A 17,683-nucleotide genomic window follows, 5' to 3' on the forward strand; every position below is an offset into this window, starting at 1 on the left:
TCAAGGCAATGTAGCAGCAGCTGTAAGCTGACTGATGATGTGATGGAGATCATCTATGTGAGACAGCCTTACAGTAATATTCTAAAAGTGGGATAGCAATTGCCTAATAAGCACATCAACATATCTTCTCCATGCAAACACCTGAATTCCATACATGATTACATACATAATAAAAAATAAATTTAAAAACAGCTATGGAGATGATCATTATAATGAAGACATTTACATATTAATATAATAAGAATTCTTTGGAAGGAATATTTTTCCCTGAAAAATGCTGTTGCATCATAATTCCTGTGAACACACTAATTTTTCTTGTAGTGTTCTATCTCAAAAGAAATTAAGAAGGTATGATCAGCAACATTTCTGTGATCCCTAAACACATTGTATCATTTTTCCATTTGAAATGTCTTTCTTATTTCAGGGCTTCACATTTAGTATGCCATGCAGCTTAACAAATTTAAATGAGAGTCAAACATTTCACCTTGAAAAATCATTAAACATTTCCACAAACTACTGTATCAATTTCTGATGCAAAAATGGTCCAGATTTCTTAGCAATTGTATTGTAATCATCATCTGGCTGGATGTTATTAGCAGATTATTGGAATTTCATGGACTGATACAACATTTTTTTGTTGGAATTTTTTTTTAATCTAATATGGATCTGCATGTGTTCAGCACACCTCTAGGAAGCTCAGTGATTAAATTTTCTAAGACATTATGCAAGCATTATTAAGCACACATACGTTTGCATTGAAAGTCCTCCTGAATGATTAAAATTAGTACTTATGAAAGAACTTGAGATTAATAGGATGACAAAGCATCCTGTTTCCTCTTAGAGATGGGAATACATGTGAAATCACTGCCAGTCTGACTGTGGCTATGAGTTTTGTACTGGGACCTTGGCTAACAGAAACTAGACACAAACCCAGTGACTTTTGGAAGTCTCACTACATACTTTTCTTACATGAGTAGCGGAATCAATATGAAAAGTTGTTCTTACAAGAAGAACGAGTTAAGACTATCTGATCATCTTACATGGAATATTCCATCCTTCCTAAAGTTTGATTTCTTAGGTTTAATTTTATATCTACATTATCTTGTTTGTTGTTGCTTTTTGAATTTATTTTACCATAAAATGTAAGTGAAAGGTTTGCTTTTAACTTCCTTTCTCACCTTCATTGTATTAAAACTTTCTGGAACTGCTTAACTGAAGCCTGGATGAGATAATCTACAGCAATAGGTTGAGAGTCACAAGTCTGTCCCATTCCTTGGCTGATGCTTTACTCAATGTCAGCAACATCATTTCTGTAAAAAAAATTTAGAATCTTTTTTTCTGTGAGAATGGTGACAAAAAACAGTTTAGACAGAAATAACTGTATACATAAAAGTACACACATTTTCTTCTGCTACAACATACCTGTGTCCCTGGTTGAAGTGCCTAGAGGAGTTTCAGTACCACAACCAAGGAATGAGAACATTTGTTACAACTTCTCTGTAATTGTGCCACACAAAGGTTCTCAGACCAAGGTCTTGTTTCTGAAATGTATGGAAGCTAATGGGTATGAGGTTTTAGCATTAGATTCTGTTTTCATTTTCATTTCCATATTGCACCTTTGCTTTTAAGACAAAAGGAAACGAGGTGGGGGGAGAAGCCTTCAGCATCTCTTATGAGGCTGACTAAGAGTTGCTTGTTGCCTAACAACTAACTTTTCTTTCCTGACTCAAGCCTTCCCTATATGAAATACCAGTTCTTTAAGCTGAAGTCAGAAGTAGCCAAAGGTTACTCAAAGTTTTGACTCAAAGCTGGCACTGGTGTTGAATTTCCTAAATTAGTTCAAAGTTCAAAATTGCTTTTTGCTATGAAGCACTATTCATTTTCAGGCAAACACATCCTTTTCATAAGGTGTGCACTTAGGATACACTTGACCATTAAATCTTCTGAAAGTTAAACTCATAGTTGAAGTTGGTTCTATTTTCTCTGTATTGAGTGGACAAAAAAACCCCCAACAAAACAAACAGACAAACAAACAAACAAACAAACACCCCTAAAGCGACAACTGCAAGTAGTGACTAAACACCTCTGCACTGGATTCTTCTGGAGAAGCCTAAATGTCCAGACCACACTTGACACCTAACTTCTGAATATTTGAAGATAGCTGAGATGAATCCCACCTGGGTAATCAGCATGCCCTCTTTAGTCACTTGTTTCCAAAGTTACCGATGCTGAGGGAACCTGACATTGAGGAACCTGGTTTTGTTGTTAGCACGTGATTCACGCTTTTGCAATGTGAAGCTGCAAAATACCCTTGGGCAAAAGCTCTATTAGCATATAAATGAAAAATCCTCTCTGGTATCCATTCAAATAACAAAGAAGAGGTTGTGTGATTACCAAGATGGCAGAGAGTGGAAAATTCAACGTGACTAGTACCAGTACAGACTTCCAGATGTGTTAGGGGTCAGGATCACCAAAGGCCCCTGTGGTGGTAAAGCAAACAGCCTGACTTGGGACTGCTGTCCATAAAGCACAGGTTGTGCACTGGTAGGTGTCCAGGTGCATTAAGGGAGTAATATCAAGCTGGCTTTTCAGTGAAACCCCAGACTGCAATCTGCACGAGTTCAGCAGCAGCTTTAAAATCATCTGAGACAAGTTCGTGACAAATGGGAAATCACAGAATCACAGAATCACTAGGTTGGAAGAGACCTCCAAGATCATCGAGTCACACCCATACCCTTACATCTCAACTAAACCATGGCATTGAGTGTCACATCCAATCTTTTTTTTAAACACTTCCAGGAACGGTGACTCCACACCTCCCTGGGCAGACAGTTCCAGTACTTGATCACTCTTTCCGTAAAAAACTTTTCCTTATATTTTTCCAACCTATATTTCCCTTGGCGCAGCCTAATGTCAGAGGGGAAGACTGACAGGAGATGGCTGCAACAACTCTTGAGGAAATGCACTCCTGACCTGTGGGAAGAGCCCCAGTGGTCAAATGATACATTTAGTGCAGCTCAAGGAACAGAGAAACTTTGCTGGGCCATCCCAAGATATCACACTTATGGCAATTTTGGGGTCTGTCTGCCAGCTGATAGTGGTGAGATTTCACCCCAAGTTGCTCTGCCTTGAAACTATATTCATTTGAGGTTTTTTTCTGCAATGATTTTTTTGACCTGACTGGTCTGATGGTGTCTAAGACTACAATGAACACATTCTAAAACTACAACTACAACTGAGTTAGGAATTCAACATAATGTTCAAAGACATGGGTTGGATCAGATTTAATTATTAAAAGATTTATTAAAGTGACTACTAAGGACAAATAAAAGATCTGATAGATTTTGTGTTTCCTTTCCACTTTTGTCAGTCATTCTTCATGATTGCTCCCTTCAGTTTCTTTCCCATCCTTTACAACTTCTATACAGCCTATACATGGGCTTTTGACATCAGGGGCTTCAGCACACGTTCCTCTCAGATTTTTCAGACCACCTTTCTGAACATAGGAGAAAGGGAGCTTCACTGAAAGCCTTTCTGGTTTCTTCCCAATTACTATCTTTACCAGAAACAGCCATGTTCCATGCAGGGATGCAGGTAAACGGAGTTAATGTGGATCAGTGTGATGCTTCAGGCATCAAAAGTATTATTACTTTGTGGCCCATCTGAATAAAAGCAAAAATGTTCAAGTCCAAGTCAGAAATCAAGAGATCACAACAATCCCCACAAGAGCAATGCTGAATATCATTCACAGGAATCAGGCTTTAATATGGTAATGACTGTGAAACTGTGCCTGATCCACATGGTCTTTATTTGAACAAGATAAATATATGTGTCATAATGAGAAAGGTATACATAAACATACTTATCTGTAATTCAAATATCTGTAATTCAAATATAGTTAATCTAAAATGAATCTTTTAGGTTGGAAAAGACCTCTAAGATCCTTGAGACCAACTGTTAATCTAACACTGCCAAGTCTAACACTAAACCATGAAGGTATTAGGATGGCAAAATGAAATGGCTTGAGAAAATTTGGACCATAAGGTAAAATCAGAAGAAAAAGGAGTGTTTCTATCCACCAGAAATGTTAAAATGCTTTCAAAGGGTCTTTGTATGCTCCTCCTTATGACAAAAAAGGAGTATATATATTGGTTTTTACGTATATGCTAACTTTAGTCAGACTCAGAAAAAAATGTGTATTCAGAAAATATTTCAGAAACTCTCCAAGAAGTACCTAATGTCCTGGACAAATACTGATAGTACCTCACATTTGCAGCGTTATTTGGTCTGTTTATTCTTTCACAGAACATAATCTCTCTCCTGATTTGACTTATTCAAGACCTATGCATATGCATAATGCAATACCTCTTTATTACAGAGCTTATATATCAGTTTCTTAAATTAGTCTTTCTTTGTAAGGCATGCCTTGCCTTGAGTATTCTAGTTCTTGCCAGCATTACTGTAGTATCCCGTCAAACATTAAAAGACTTTAGTACTGCTAAAGTAACTTAACCAGAAATAGCTGGCCTCTAAACCTTTTCAGCTGTAGTAGTTGATTAATGGTTTCTTGATATATTAATAAAACCAGCAAATGCTGGAGAGGTATGCCTTTGATTTTGCTCTCCTTGTCTAACATACGTGACATCCTAGGCTTTCATCAACTTTAAATTTTCAGTGTTCATTGCAGTTAGCTCCAAGAGATAAAGTACATTACAAAAAACTAGTTGATGCATAAATATGTTGGTTACCAGAGTGTGTTTCCTGACTATAGAGACGAAAATGCCATTTCCCATGAGAACTGTGATTTGAGAGTCCCAGGCAAGATCAAAGGCACCCCAATGCAGGTGACAGGTTCATCCCCAATTCTGGCAGTTCCTCCAAGCTTTCCCTATTGTTAAGCAGGGTCTCTTTTACCTCCTAAAAGTGTAAAAATTGGCCACATCACCTTTCTGAGTGCATTGTCTTTCCAGCGAAGAGATATATAGCCAGTGTGTTTCAGCACACGTCAGGAGACTGCTTTTCTCAACATGGCAATGCCTCAGGATTTGGTATAATGAAATTCCTAATTTTTCTGTCATTTTCTATGTTACAAAAGACAATGGAACAGTGCATTATGAGACCACAGCCTACATCTGATGCAGATGTCTCTGGTATGAGAGCCCTGCTGAGAACACACAAGCTCTGGGGAGAGGACATCCTTAAGGAAGGCATACCCAGATGAGGAAAGGCTGCCAGCTACTGTGGGCATTTCCCATCCCATTTGCCAGCTAAAAAGGAAGCACAGGGTTAGGTGAGGTACTCACTCCAGCTCATCTTGCAGTGCTGCAATTCCTTGTGCTTCTTCCCTGTATGAAAAAGGCCTGGATGTTGCAGAAGTTCTTGCATCCAGTATCTCCCTCGTGCGCTGTTCATTCCTTGCACAATCTGAGCTGGTGCGCATGGCAGCCAATCTTGCCCCATATACAATATGTTGTCACTGGGAAGATGGAGTGATAGCCTTTTCAGGGCACCTGGTAGGTCATGTAAGCAGTGCTTAACAAACCCAGGCTGTTTGGAATTAAAGCTGCCCTTTGTTCCATCTGAGCTATCACACATGCCCTGTGACAACTGCCCATGGGATGGGGTCTCAGTGGTGCTACATACACGACTCCACATGGGTATTCACAAAACAATGCCATTTCTCAGGGACTCCAAAAGGCTTCGCAGTTGTCTGTGGAGCCAAGTATGGGAGAATTTGGGACTGGTAAGCAAGAGAGTCTCACCATCATTCCACATGGTCCAGCTGAATAAAATACAAACTCATGCATCAACCTAGTGTGGCTGCTTACTCACAAAAGGGCTGATCATAAAGATTAAACTATGTCGACAGCTCTGTATGGAAAGACTTGAAAGAAACCATTGCAAAATATCTTAAGGAAGTGTTTCAGAAATGCGTAAGGAAATAAATATTCTCCAGGAGATCGAGATAGGCAAGTATGTAAGTACATCCTATTACATGCTAAATTAAATCACCATTGCAACATTATACTGTGCAAAAACTCACAGACATCAAAGTCAAGCATGACTCCTTGGTCAGGTCAAGAAAACACAGATTAAAGAAGAACAAATTCTTAGTGGCAAACATTGCTGAATCTCCATTATAATGAATGCAAGGGAGCCACACGTTACTAAAGCATGTGGAAACCTGCATAAACAGCTCTTGCCTAAACTCTCACATGGGTTTGATGTTTTGATCCTATGTGATGTAACAATGAAAACCTACTGAGTTAGATCACATTGCACAGATACAACATGAAAGGAAAATGAATTATTTGCTGCATTCCCACAAGTCCAAGTCAATAACAAGCTCATATGTGCAAATAAAAAGGAAATGTTTATGGAGAGAAAGCAAAATACTATCAAAGCTTTGGACTTACTACTTCATATAAAAAGCAAAATAATTACTAATTATGAAGCTAAATCAGGGATGATAATAAAACACTTGTGTTCTATGTTCAAAAAGAAGACACTTTACAGGTTTCATCAATGAGTAATGAAAATGACCACATAGTCATAGAACATGTAAAAAGAGAACAGAAATCATTCTTACCAATTAGTTTCTAAAACATAGTCTATGATTCTTGGCTATCAATATTTCAGCTATTTTAATTCCTGGTATACTGCAGAACTACAGAAAGAATGTGAATGTTTTGCCAATTTTAAAAAGCAGCAATGGGGATGTAGTAATGTTTCAGTAGTTTGTTTACCCTGGCTGCCATTGCCATAATGAACACAATATCTGACTGATTAAAACTCAGTTATCATATATTACCACTCTGGGTTCTCTTGGTATTCCTCAAAATGTCAGATGGTACTCATGCATGCCAAATGCTCCATCATCCCTGAAGCAGTTGATAGAAATACCCGTGTTAAATGAAGAACTGGTTTGAAGCTGCATACATTCTTTATATTCATGCTTCCTACATTCTGTACAGCATTTGTTAATGTATGTATGTTTATATTATATATAACTTTCAGCATACAAAGCAATTATACACTGAAAACTGCACTCCACCAGACAAGGGAGTGTTTTGCCAAAAAAAGATTGCTGATGTGTAACTAGTTGGCATTAGGACACTCATTAACTAGTGCCATTTACTGTCTGGACAGCAGATGGTTCCACCCAATCAAATTCCATATAGATGGGTGTGTGCATGCATGTGTGCATAAAACCACCAGGGGAGATTTAGAGTAAAAATTTATGTCTGAAACACTTTGCATGAAAGCAGAAGTAAGAGACCTACCTCCGTTGCATGAGAACTGAATGCCTACTGAACCATGAATACGGGTCAGTAAAGAGCTTAAGAACCATGTAGCTGGGCAATAAAAGAACGGGGGAAAAGGATAGGAAAGTTGTTGGAAGTTGATATTAATAAAGAGGTATCACTGTGCCTTTCTTTTTCTTTCCTAATTAAAGTTTGCAAAAGTCTTACTTATATTTGGACCATGCACAGAAATTCTTCCATTTCCTTATTTTAGGTATGTTGTAGAGGTGGTGCCACTGTGAGACCAAAACATATGCTGTCCTATGGATGTATTGATCTTGCAAGGCAGGTTACTGAAGCTGTCTTTAAGTGACCAGAGTGCAATAAGGCTGCAAAGGGCATCAAAACAATTACAGCATGTCCTCCCAGAAATGTGCATGACATAGCAAAATGGTGATGCAAGGTAACTGCATAGAAAATAGATCTTTCTGGGGTTAGCATTAGCCAGAGGTTCCCTGTAAGCTGATGAGCAGTTTTGCTAAGCCCCGAGCTGTGTCTGGAAGTCAGTCAGCAGGAAATAGTGATTTTCAATATCAAGAAACAGATTTCATTCTATCCTGAGATACCACATTTTTTTTTGTAGCCTATTGTGAAAAGATAGTGAGATTTTTTTTAATGCAAAGACTGAAAAGAAAGTATATATTAGCAAGGTAAAGAATATTTTTTCTAACTTATTTCAGAAGCAGTCCTAAGTGATAAATATCACTGAAAAGCTCTATTTTGAGGAATTTTTAAGAGTTTACCCATCTCAAACTCTACTGAACATTTTCATGAGTGCTTTGGAAATGAACAGGGCACCCTGACTGGCCAGATTTGCAGAAGAACAAAGATTGATGGAGTAATAGTAAGGATAGGACAATAATAAAGAATTATCTGAGCTGCTTGATAGACTGGCCTGATTAACCATGGTTAAATCTAACACACTGGAGTGCGAGTGATGATAAAAAGACTGCCAAATGTATGTAACAATTCACTCCCCCATATGAAAGGGAAGACTGGATTGTGATAAAAACTATCTAAACAGCTTATGAAAGACAAACAACTTGTCAGAAGCCTTTAACGGCAAATGAGGACAACTGGATTCTAGATATAGAATCTGGGAACTCATTTATATGCAAGAATATAAAAATAACAAAGCAATTATTATCTCAGTGTGTAGCAGTAGTGGGAAGGATACTGAAGTCTGCATTTGATAAAGAGACAATGGAGAGCAGAGATACAGCTCCATAATCAAATAAAGGGGGCTTTATAATCAGAATTTGAAGCATTGTGTCTACTGGTTTGACAAAAAGAAGACTGTGATGTAAACTAGGTATATATTATAAAATTGATCCTAATAAAGAAACAGTGGTTATGCAATGGCTTTTAAGGTACTAGGAAAAGATGTAATGTGCTAATATCTGTGCTCTGGCCAAAATAAACGAGGCTGGAAACAAGGTGCATACCCATTGCTAGAAGATGATCACTGACCACAACACAGCTCCATGAAATGTAGTGACTTTGCCATCCCTGATATCTATAATAGAAGAGGGATATTTTTTCTTCAAGATAGACTTTGGTCAGCCACAGATGATCAAGACTAACATTTCAGTAACTGCATGGCAGGTCACAGTCAGTCATCTAACAAGTCTAAAAAGATGATCTGATGGTACTTCTGGCTTTTATAAGCCATGGAAAGAAGTCATATTAATAATCTAGTACAATATAAAGCTCATTTGCTATTTTACTTGTTCTTCCACAGCCTAATAGCAATTCACTAGAGTTAAACAATTCCATAGCTCTGTACGGTGTTATAAAATGGACTTATTAAAGAAGTGCAAGCTTGTAGGACTGTTTAGCAAGCAAGAGTGAGAAAGCCCAGAAAACTGCCCCTCACTGTTCTGCTAAAGGCTTGCAAACAAGGATTGCAAAGGTGAAGGATGCAATCAAAGCTAGATATCCCTCCAGGTTTAGCTTTAACATCCAACAACTTTGCAAGTTTTCTTCACCTCTCCTAGGACCTCCTAGACTTATTTATTACACTCCCTGCTGAACTACTTCTTCAGGTTTCACATGTGAAAAGTGTAAAAAGCCTCCTTCAAACTTGCTGAATCTTGAGTAGGGCTGGTCAGAAAAATGTCTAAAATGCGAACATTTTTTAAAATTACCACAGTGGATTAAAAAACCTATCCATTTGATACGCATCCTAGAAGAAAAAGCAAGCACAGAGTATATATGATATACCCAGCTTTCCTCACTGGCTTGTGAATGCCTGGAGCTGGCAGCATTTGTGATATTCTGTAAGGAAATTATGTCTGCCCTGTTTGTAGCTGTAAGAACCATCACTTGAGATGAGCAAACTTACTGTGCAAAGAAAGTAAACTGGCCATGACAAAATCAGTCCAGCCTCACAACAACACCACCAATTTTCAGACTTAAATTCCAGAAAGATAGGTGCAAAGTAAAGAATTGCTGGGAGACAGAACCTGTTCAGAGTCTACAAGAAATACCTTCAAGAATCTACCCTGGACAAACCACTCCATTAAAGCTTCAACTTTTCAGCAGTACAGAAATAAAAGCATGACTATATCCCAAGACCTGCTTTGAAGGAACAAGGCACCCCTCTCTGTATTCTAAAACTGAGAGCTGCACAGAGCACTGTTGTCCTTGGCTGGCCTGCCATTGCAGAAACACAGAGTCCTGCTCCCTCTGCCAGACTGATAATATCTTTCTTTGTTTTTAATCTTTAATCACATTGTAGCATCCAAAACCACTCAGAGGACTCAAGGTGAGGCCACCCCAGCTGAGAGCAGAGTGGGACAATCCCCTCCCTTGCCCAGTTGGTGATGCTGTCCCTGATGTCCCCTAGGACAGGCTTAGCCCTCGTAGCTGCCAGGGCACTGCTGACTCACATCCAGCTTGCCACAGACCCCCAGGTCCCTTTCCACAGTGCTGTTCTCCATATAGCATGTGCTTTTCTCTAAGCATGCAGTGTGCCATGATCCCAGTCACAAACCTGTCCCAAAGGTTGCTGCTTGTCACAGCATCACCTTGCAAATTCACAACACAAGCCAAGTTAATAAAATATGCTTTTAATGTGGTCTGCCCTGACGATATCATGCTTAAACACTTAAAGCTCTCAGGGCAACAAGCACAATGTTTATTATTTTAGCACCTTCTTCTTTGTGGCTGCCCATTCTCTGTACGATACAATAATTCATACCCCATTGTTGTAACTGAATTGCAGTGATTTGCTGCAGTGAAATTCATTGGAGAAAAAGTTTTTCTTCAGTCTTTTTTGTTCACCTGAGATTACCATTCAGTGGAATTGAGCAGGACTGCTTCGAAGCCTGCTGCTAATAGTAAGTGGCCTTCATTCCCTTGGCAGGTTAAGGGACTAAAAGATTCTCTTGTCTGACATTATTTCTTTATCTGCCTTTTCCGTGCCACTGCTGTGTGCAAGGCCTGTATAATGAGGCTTTCATTATTGAGGATGTTGTATTCCCCCAGCTGAACCAGGCGGTCATACGCCTTCTCAGTGTATTGAAGGGAATATGTTGAATATGGGGAGCAGCAGCCGTAAAGATCAACTTTGCCATCTTCCATCTCTGACTCTGAGCGCCTCTGACCTAGGAGGAAGGGGTGAGAAATCACTGCTGAGAGAAATCACTCTGGTCATAAACAAGCAAACTCTTAACAGAGGAAGAAAAGGAGGTGTCTTTCCACAGAGAGAAAGTTCACAGTGTAAATTATTCATTTGGCTTTAATTAAAAAAAAAAAACTCTTATTCAAATTGACAGCTCAGTCCCTGGCTCAAGTGCATATCCGTGGCTTCACAGGATGGGGGGAGAAAAAAAGACTGATGATTCTTATGTGGGTTGGCACTGTAGTTCTTAGCTGTACCTGAAGGTACATACAGTATGTATCTGTGGATGTATCCATTAGTAGATACATCAAGGTTACCTGAAAACTAATTACCTGCAAGATGACTACCTTAGGGATTGAAACATCACAGCCCTGGCATCAAATCTCACACGGTTAAAAAAACTAACTTCAAGCAACAGAAACGTTTGATGTTCTGAAAAGAATCAACAGTGAAGTTCAAGAGTTGCAGTATTAAATATATTCCTTTTAATAGGCTGTCCATGATGTAATCTTTTTAACATGTTTGAGTACTTGCCTGGTGCTTTGTATTTTTGGAAGGTATCATTAACTAGTGGGAAAAATAGCAGTACTGGTGCTCCTGGAGTCTCAGCACCATCAAAGAGGTAACACTCCTTCAGCTTTTTCCTTTCTTCTTCACTCAAATCCACCCTGGGAAAAATTATTCCCTGCTCAGAGCAGTACTTGCAGGTCTGGTCCAAAGCCTGGATCAAGGAACAGAGGAGTACTAAGACTTCAGATAGGATTTTAAGGCTCAGAATTTCTTGCAGTCCAGTAATAAAGTAGACATTTTCTAAGCTGCTTGTGCAAAAGCTCTTAACCACTAATCAAAAGCACTGTGTCACTGGACAAAATATTTTTGTGGGTTTTATTTTTCCTGAGTCTCAGCACAATACAGTTTATCATACAAGAAAAACAAACAAGACTATGTGTAGCCTATATAAGATGTCACTGTCAAAAGATGCCATCACTTTATCATTAAGCTAAAAATGCTCAAGGTCCTACCTTTAGTCCGACAAATATAAAAAGCACCCAAGTGTTAAAAAAATAGAGGTAAAGAAGAAATAAAGACTGTTTCAATTACTCTCACCTGTATCTGGGATCCTGCACTGTAATTTAAATGCAGGATAACATCCACCTTTCTCTCTGGTTTTAAAAGTGGCATGATGCTTGTATTGATGAAAAATCCAGTATCTACCAGAGACAGGAATTCATCTGATTGTGTCAGCTGGTTGGGAAATGTGTCTAACACAGTATCTGAAAGAAAAAAAATACTCTTTGCTGTAACTGCAACACTGCAAAACTTGTTGGCCTGTTTTTCCGTCCTTGCACCATGTCCACAAAGCTTTAACTGGTTACAGTCCTCGGGGAAGGGAGATTTGCCATATCCCTTCTCTTCTGCCCTCTCAGCTCCAGTCGCATGCAGTTGTGGGCCTGCAGTAACAAATTCATGAAGGAGGTAGAGAGGAAGGAGCTGGTGGCCCAGACTCCGAGGCGGGCGCCACCAGCAAACCATTGACACGTAGCTCAACCCCACGCCACGCTACGTCCTGCAGCACCATCAGTCACAGACTGGTCTAGCAGAGATTCTGCCCAAACCTGCCCTCCAAGCTCAGGGAACGGGCTCAATATCAATTCCAGGGGTTTGTTTTGTTCAGTCTGTTCGCTCTCTCCCCAGGCCCACAGTGTCCCGTTACCTTTCCACCTGCAGAAATGCGTGTTCTCCAGGTAGTCGCGGTGCACCTGGAAGCCCGTGAGGAAGTTGTGTTCCTGGGCGATGCAGGCGCGGTCGGTGAGCGCGGCGCGCAGGGCGCTGCCCAGGGGCTCCGTCGGTGTGAACAGCCGCGTCCGCAGCTCCTGGGGCTCCACGGGCAGCGGGGGCTCCTCCTCTGCGGGGAAACGCCGATAAGTCCCACCTGACCACGGCAAGGCAGGAAGAATTCCAAGGAGGAATTCTTACCTCAAGAAGTCAAGGTAAGTAAGAAACCCTGATGCTTTCTCTTTTGAAAAGGACCAACAACCAAAAGTGACCGAACAAAACAGAAAATAAGAAGCTACTTTCACTAGACAAATACCATTTCCTTACACAGTCTGGGCTTGGATAAGACCCCCCAAGATACAGTGTCAGACAGCAGTAAAAGTCTGCAAATTTGTGGAATAGACTGAATGTAGGCTTTGGAAAAGGACAGTCGTTGTGCTTCTTTGTATTACTGCAGCTCCCACTTGAAGCAATCAAAATAATTTTGCTTTATTAATAATTTACAGATAAATCTTATTATTTCTGAACATTTTAATCATCTAGCAACATCAGTGTTGACTCCTGATAGATCACAGGACCAGAGATTTCTAAGTTATTAATTTGTACTTTGCAGTATGAGACATATAACTCCATTTAACAATAAATACGCAGTGAAAAAGAAGTATGGTCATTTACCTATATTGTCAATTTGGTCCCGGGTCCACCTGTGCCAAAAATCTTCCGATGAATGGGACAAATTCCAAATATATAACACATTGAATGAAAATAAACTACTCCATATGCCTGTAAAAGAAAAGAGCTTTCTAATTCAAACATTCACATATCATGATTACATCTGTTACAATAAGATGAAACTTGTGAAGATTGTTTTTTATTACTTTGTTTTAAAAGCATGATGTGTCATTTTTATTCGGCTGCTGGTTTTTAAGACTTATTTTTGGTATCAAGTTTTTGTTTTATGGTACTTAGGGACAGACATCTTTGTGAATTAATATGGAATTTGTATTTTGGGGGGAAAAAAAACAAGTATCATGAAGCTTGTATAAAAAGAAAGGATGAGAGTTTGCAGTCCCAGAGATTTGATGTGGAATTATATTTATGGGGGCATAACTACAACATAATCTTATAGCCTCTGCTTTTTTTTGTTGGATTCCCTTTTTGAGAATAGGCCTGCTAACACACCAAAGGATCAGTTTTGATCATGCACTTTTGAGCTTAAAAAGCAATTTCTTTGGTTATCCATTAGGGCTCACTATTTTTTCATTCAGGGAGTGCAAATGTGTGACAATCCAGCACAGACTGAGGCTAAAATAGTGCAGTGTCTCCTTCCTGCTCAGTGGAGGGGCCAGTCAAAGAGAAGTTTGCTTGTGAAATCAGTCAAAAGCTGACAGCTTGTCAGGAAAACACATATCCATGCTCTGCTTCAGTCAACAGCAAAAAATTTCAAGGATGGCTGTGCTGTTTTCCCCCAGACTTGCCCAGTGGAAACTGGGCAGTGTGGAAACTGGAACCATTGACATGCAGCCTGAGACTCTCTGGAGCAGGAGGGTCTGGCATGCTGCAACACACCCTGATGCAGCATGAAGGCTCATGTAAAATGTTTAAAGGGAGCATACAAAATACTGGCTACCCGTGAGATAGGCAATAGGCTTGGAAGTTCACCCTTCTGGGGTAGCATGAGCTGAACCATGGATTCCCAGGGACCTCAATTTTACTGTTGTACTGGAAGCCATAATATATTTTAATTCAAAATGAGGTTTAAAAGTGCAAACGACTGCATGTATATATACTATACTATAAATGACTATATGACTGTCTCTTTGAATGTTCTTCTTTACTGTAAACTGAATCCATTAAAGTAAGTATTAATTCAGCAAAGAGATATTTATCCTCTCTGGTTAAACTGCCATGTTAGTCGTGCACCAATACTTTATTAGTGTGTAGTTTATATAGCTCACTTTAAAAAGAAAATAAAACCAAAATAACAAAACAAAACAAAAAACCCACTTCCCACCCCCCCCCCCCCCCCCCAAAATACCAGCAATAAAATAATTTGTTGTTTTTAAGAGTTTACCTTCCAAGAAGCAGATCCTGGATTCAGGGACCTTCTTCATCAATCGTCCCATGAAGAACTCACTGCCAAAATCCTCACTGCGAACAAAAACTCCATACTTTTGCAATCCCACCTCATATGGGGTGAACTCCACCCATTCTGTAAAAAAGAACCCAAAGAAGAGAACAATCTTTTATTACAACACTCAATATAATTTTTGAGTCTAATATTTTGGACCAATAGCAATGAGTTATAAGTATGCTACAAATGAAAACTCATGAGCATAGAAAGGCTTTGGAATATTTTTGAGTCTGTTTCATAGACAGTCAAACTTCCACCTGACCACAAGGATATTATATGAATACACATCAGCTGAGATCCTGGTCTTCAAATAAGAGGGGGGTTTTAGCCTGTCTAAAAATGGTTTCACAATTTACCACCTTAAATATAAAGACAAATGACTCTCAGAAGTCTCATAATCACCTTTGAAATCCAGAGTGCTGTAGTTGTTCTTGACATTGACTGCAGTGTAGATAGGAAGTGGGTTCTGACCACGATCAATGGCCCGTTGCTGATCAGAGAGTCTGTGGCTGTCTTTCTGTGATTCCAGAAATATGGTTACACTGAGACAAAAATTAGCATGGCAATATTCTCTCTGCATCCAAGCTTGCAGGTCAGAAAAATTCCTGCCTCTAATGCATAATGTTTGCTCGGCTTATCTTCCTAAGTGTTCCATATTTTTCAAAATTCCCATCAGCGTTCTGTTACTGAAATACCTGCAGCCATTCAATCTGATGCCAGATTATTTGATGATGCATTAAGATGAAAATGGAAAGAAATAATAAAGAGCAGAAAGCAGTACTTTTAATGCAAATCACGTTATTGCATTATGCTGCAACTTTATGGAAGACCTCACACCTTTCAGAAGCCTGCAGGTCCTTTTGCTAACACCTCTCATGGGCATGCATAATGTCTGCAATTTTGATATTTCCAAACAAGTAACTTGCATAATATGAAAAACAATTCTTAAACTATAATACTGTTTTAAAATGTTACTCTTGGAGTTTTGTCACTAAAACATATTCAAAATTTCACAAGCAAGAATGCTGATTTCTACTATGGAGGAGTATCTACAAGGCTGGAACCAAATGTTTTAGAAACAACCGTGCATTTGCTTGCACAGTCTTGTAGCAAACCGCTTTTCTCAGAGCCAACAGGAAAATCTCTTTTCCAGAAATAAATTTTCAGAAAATGGTAAGCAACTGTAAATGCTGCTTTATGATATACTGTACCCCATCATGCAAAAAAGATTCCAGGACAAGACCCCAGAGATCTATAAAGGACGTTTTGTGGCCCTCTCTTTTCCGTTGGGACAGCTGCTTTTTGTAATACTTCAAATACTCCAAGGAAAAGGAATTTATTTTGCATTTTGTCATATGTTTTCGAGCCTCACTGATTTGCTTGTCGAGATCCTTTTGTGACCACTCAGCATCTCTGTACAAGTTTGACATGGTCCTAGGAAGAGGAAATACATATTGAAGAGGGAAAAAAAGCACACCAAGATTTGAGGTAAGCCATATCTACATTTTATGCTTCTGTTTTAAGTTCTTGATTTGAAAATAAGGTTTCCTGGTTTTAGTTCCCTATGAAACTGTCATGTTCCTGTTGAAGTCACAGTCATTACTCCTGTCAAAACAGCTTGAACAATTTTCCATAACCATTCTTAGAAAAACACTTGTTTTCATACAGTTGCAAATTACATGACTTTCTTCCATGAAAAGACTATTCTGTGAGTTTTGTAAGAAGATGAAGTAGGACTGCTGAGAAGTTATTATAGCAAACTACTGCACATCAGCCCCAGCCTCCTTCAGCACTTTGGTGTCACCAGGGAGACTCCAGCCAAGGGCTGCCCAGTCCTACTCACCAGGTAGTACCAGACAAGCCAGTCAGGTAGGTAGCACAGTCCAAGACATTGAGCTTTTTGAGTCCCCTCAGGCTGCCATAGAGTGCAGTCAAGGATCTCATCCCTCCTCCTGTGGTCATGACAGCCACCACTGGGGCCTGTGCAACACAGGGACAGAAAGGGCCAGCGTCACACAGGGGCTGCACCTGACCCCAGCCCTCAGCAGAGACCTCCTGATACATAAAGCCTAACACCACCACGTGTGCCCAGGCACAAATTCTTTCTAAATTATTTCTACTGAAATATACTCTACCATTTATTTTATAAAGGAGAACAGGAATAGAAACAATGACCATTTTTGCTTAGATATCTGACACTTGTCTCTGATGTGTTCAACACAGATATTTGGTATGAAACATGTGTGGTGCAGTACGAAGATGTTTGGAGCAGTAATTCAAACCAAAAAAGACAATAAGAGAAAAAAAATCAGTTGAATAGGCAGGAATTAAAAAGAAATCTCACAGGTCAAAGAGAGGAGGGACTGCCAACAAGGATAACAATAATAGGGTAAAGAGTGTGGAAGAAGCCATTCGTATATAAGGAATATCAGGTCTGACATCCAAGGAAGGTGTAGCTGGAAAAGGGTTCAACTCAGGAAAGCAACTGCAAAGGACAAAAACCAGCAGGGTGAATTTAGAGATATGGGGCAGTATTGAAGGTATACCCAAGTTCTAAGACAAAGAAAGATCGGAAAAAAACTTAACTGTGAAGAAAAAGAGACTGTATTATGCCATTATACTCTCACTGCTAAGCACTGGTGAGATGCTTTTAATGCTTTCCCCACAGACCTCATGGTCCAGCAGATCCTGTTCCAGCTGCAGAACCTTCTTCAGAGCAGGAATAACATAATTCTTCCTTTTGCAGAGAAAGTCTTGCTCCTGTTTGCAGAGGTCAAATCCTAAACGCACATCAAGGTGGTCTGGGCTGAAGGAGAGATTAGGAAAAAAAAAAATCCATTTTAT

General features: G+C 39.5%; 1 protein-coding gene and 1 pseudogene across 1 annotated transcript in view; both read right to left on the minus strand.

The window, feature by feature from the left end:
* Positions 1–5,595, minus strand: part of LOC134045543 (cytosolic phospholipase A2 epsilon-like) — a 36,478-nt pseudogene extending 30,883 nt beyond the window's left edge.
* A 5,108-nt stretch (positions 5,596–10,703) lies between these two features.
* Positions 10,704–17,683, minus strand: part of LOC134045544 (uncharacterized) — a 52,798-nt gene continuing 45,818 nt past the window's right edge. The window contains exons 34-43 of the mRNA XM_062495366.1: positions 17,510–17,645; positions 16,683–16,819; positions 16,051–16,273; positions 15,242–15,356; positions 14,780–14,917; positions 13,381–13,488; positions 12,644–12,835; positions 12,037–12,203; positions 11,464–11,650; positions 10,704–10,912 (exon numbers count right to left, since the gene is read on the minus strand). Coding sequence (XP_062351350.1) covers positions 10,704–10,912; positions 11,464–11,650; positions 12,037–12,203; positions 12,644–12,835; positions 13,381–13,488; positions 14,780–14,917; positions 15,242–15,356; positions 16,051–16,273; positions 16,683–16,819; positions 17,510–17,645 — 1,612 coding nt within the window. The remainder of the gene's footprint in view (positions 10,913–11,463; positions 11,651–12,036; positions 12,204–12,643; positions 12,836–13,380; positions 13,489–14,779; positions 14,918–15,241; positions 15,357–16,050; positions 16,274–16,682; positions 16,820–17,509; positions 17,646–17,683) is intronic.

This window comes from Cinclus cinclus, chromosome 6 (assembly GCF_963662255.1).
Source record: "Cinclus cinclus chromosome 6, bCinCin1.1, whole genome shotgun sequence".
NCBI lineage: Eukaryota > Metazoa > Chordata > Aves > Passeriformes > Cinclidae > Cinclus > Cinclus cinclus.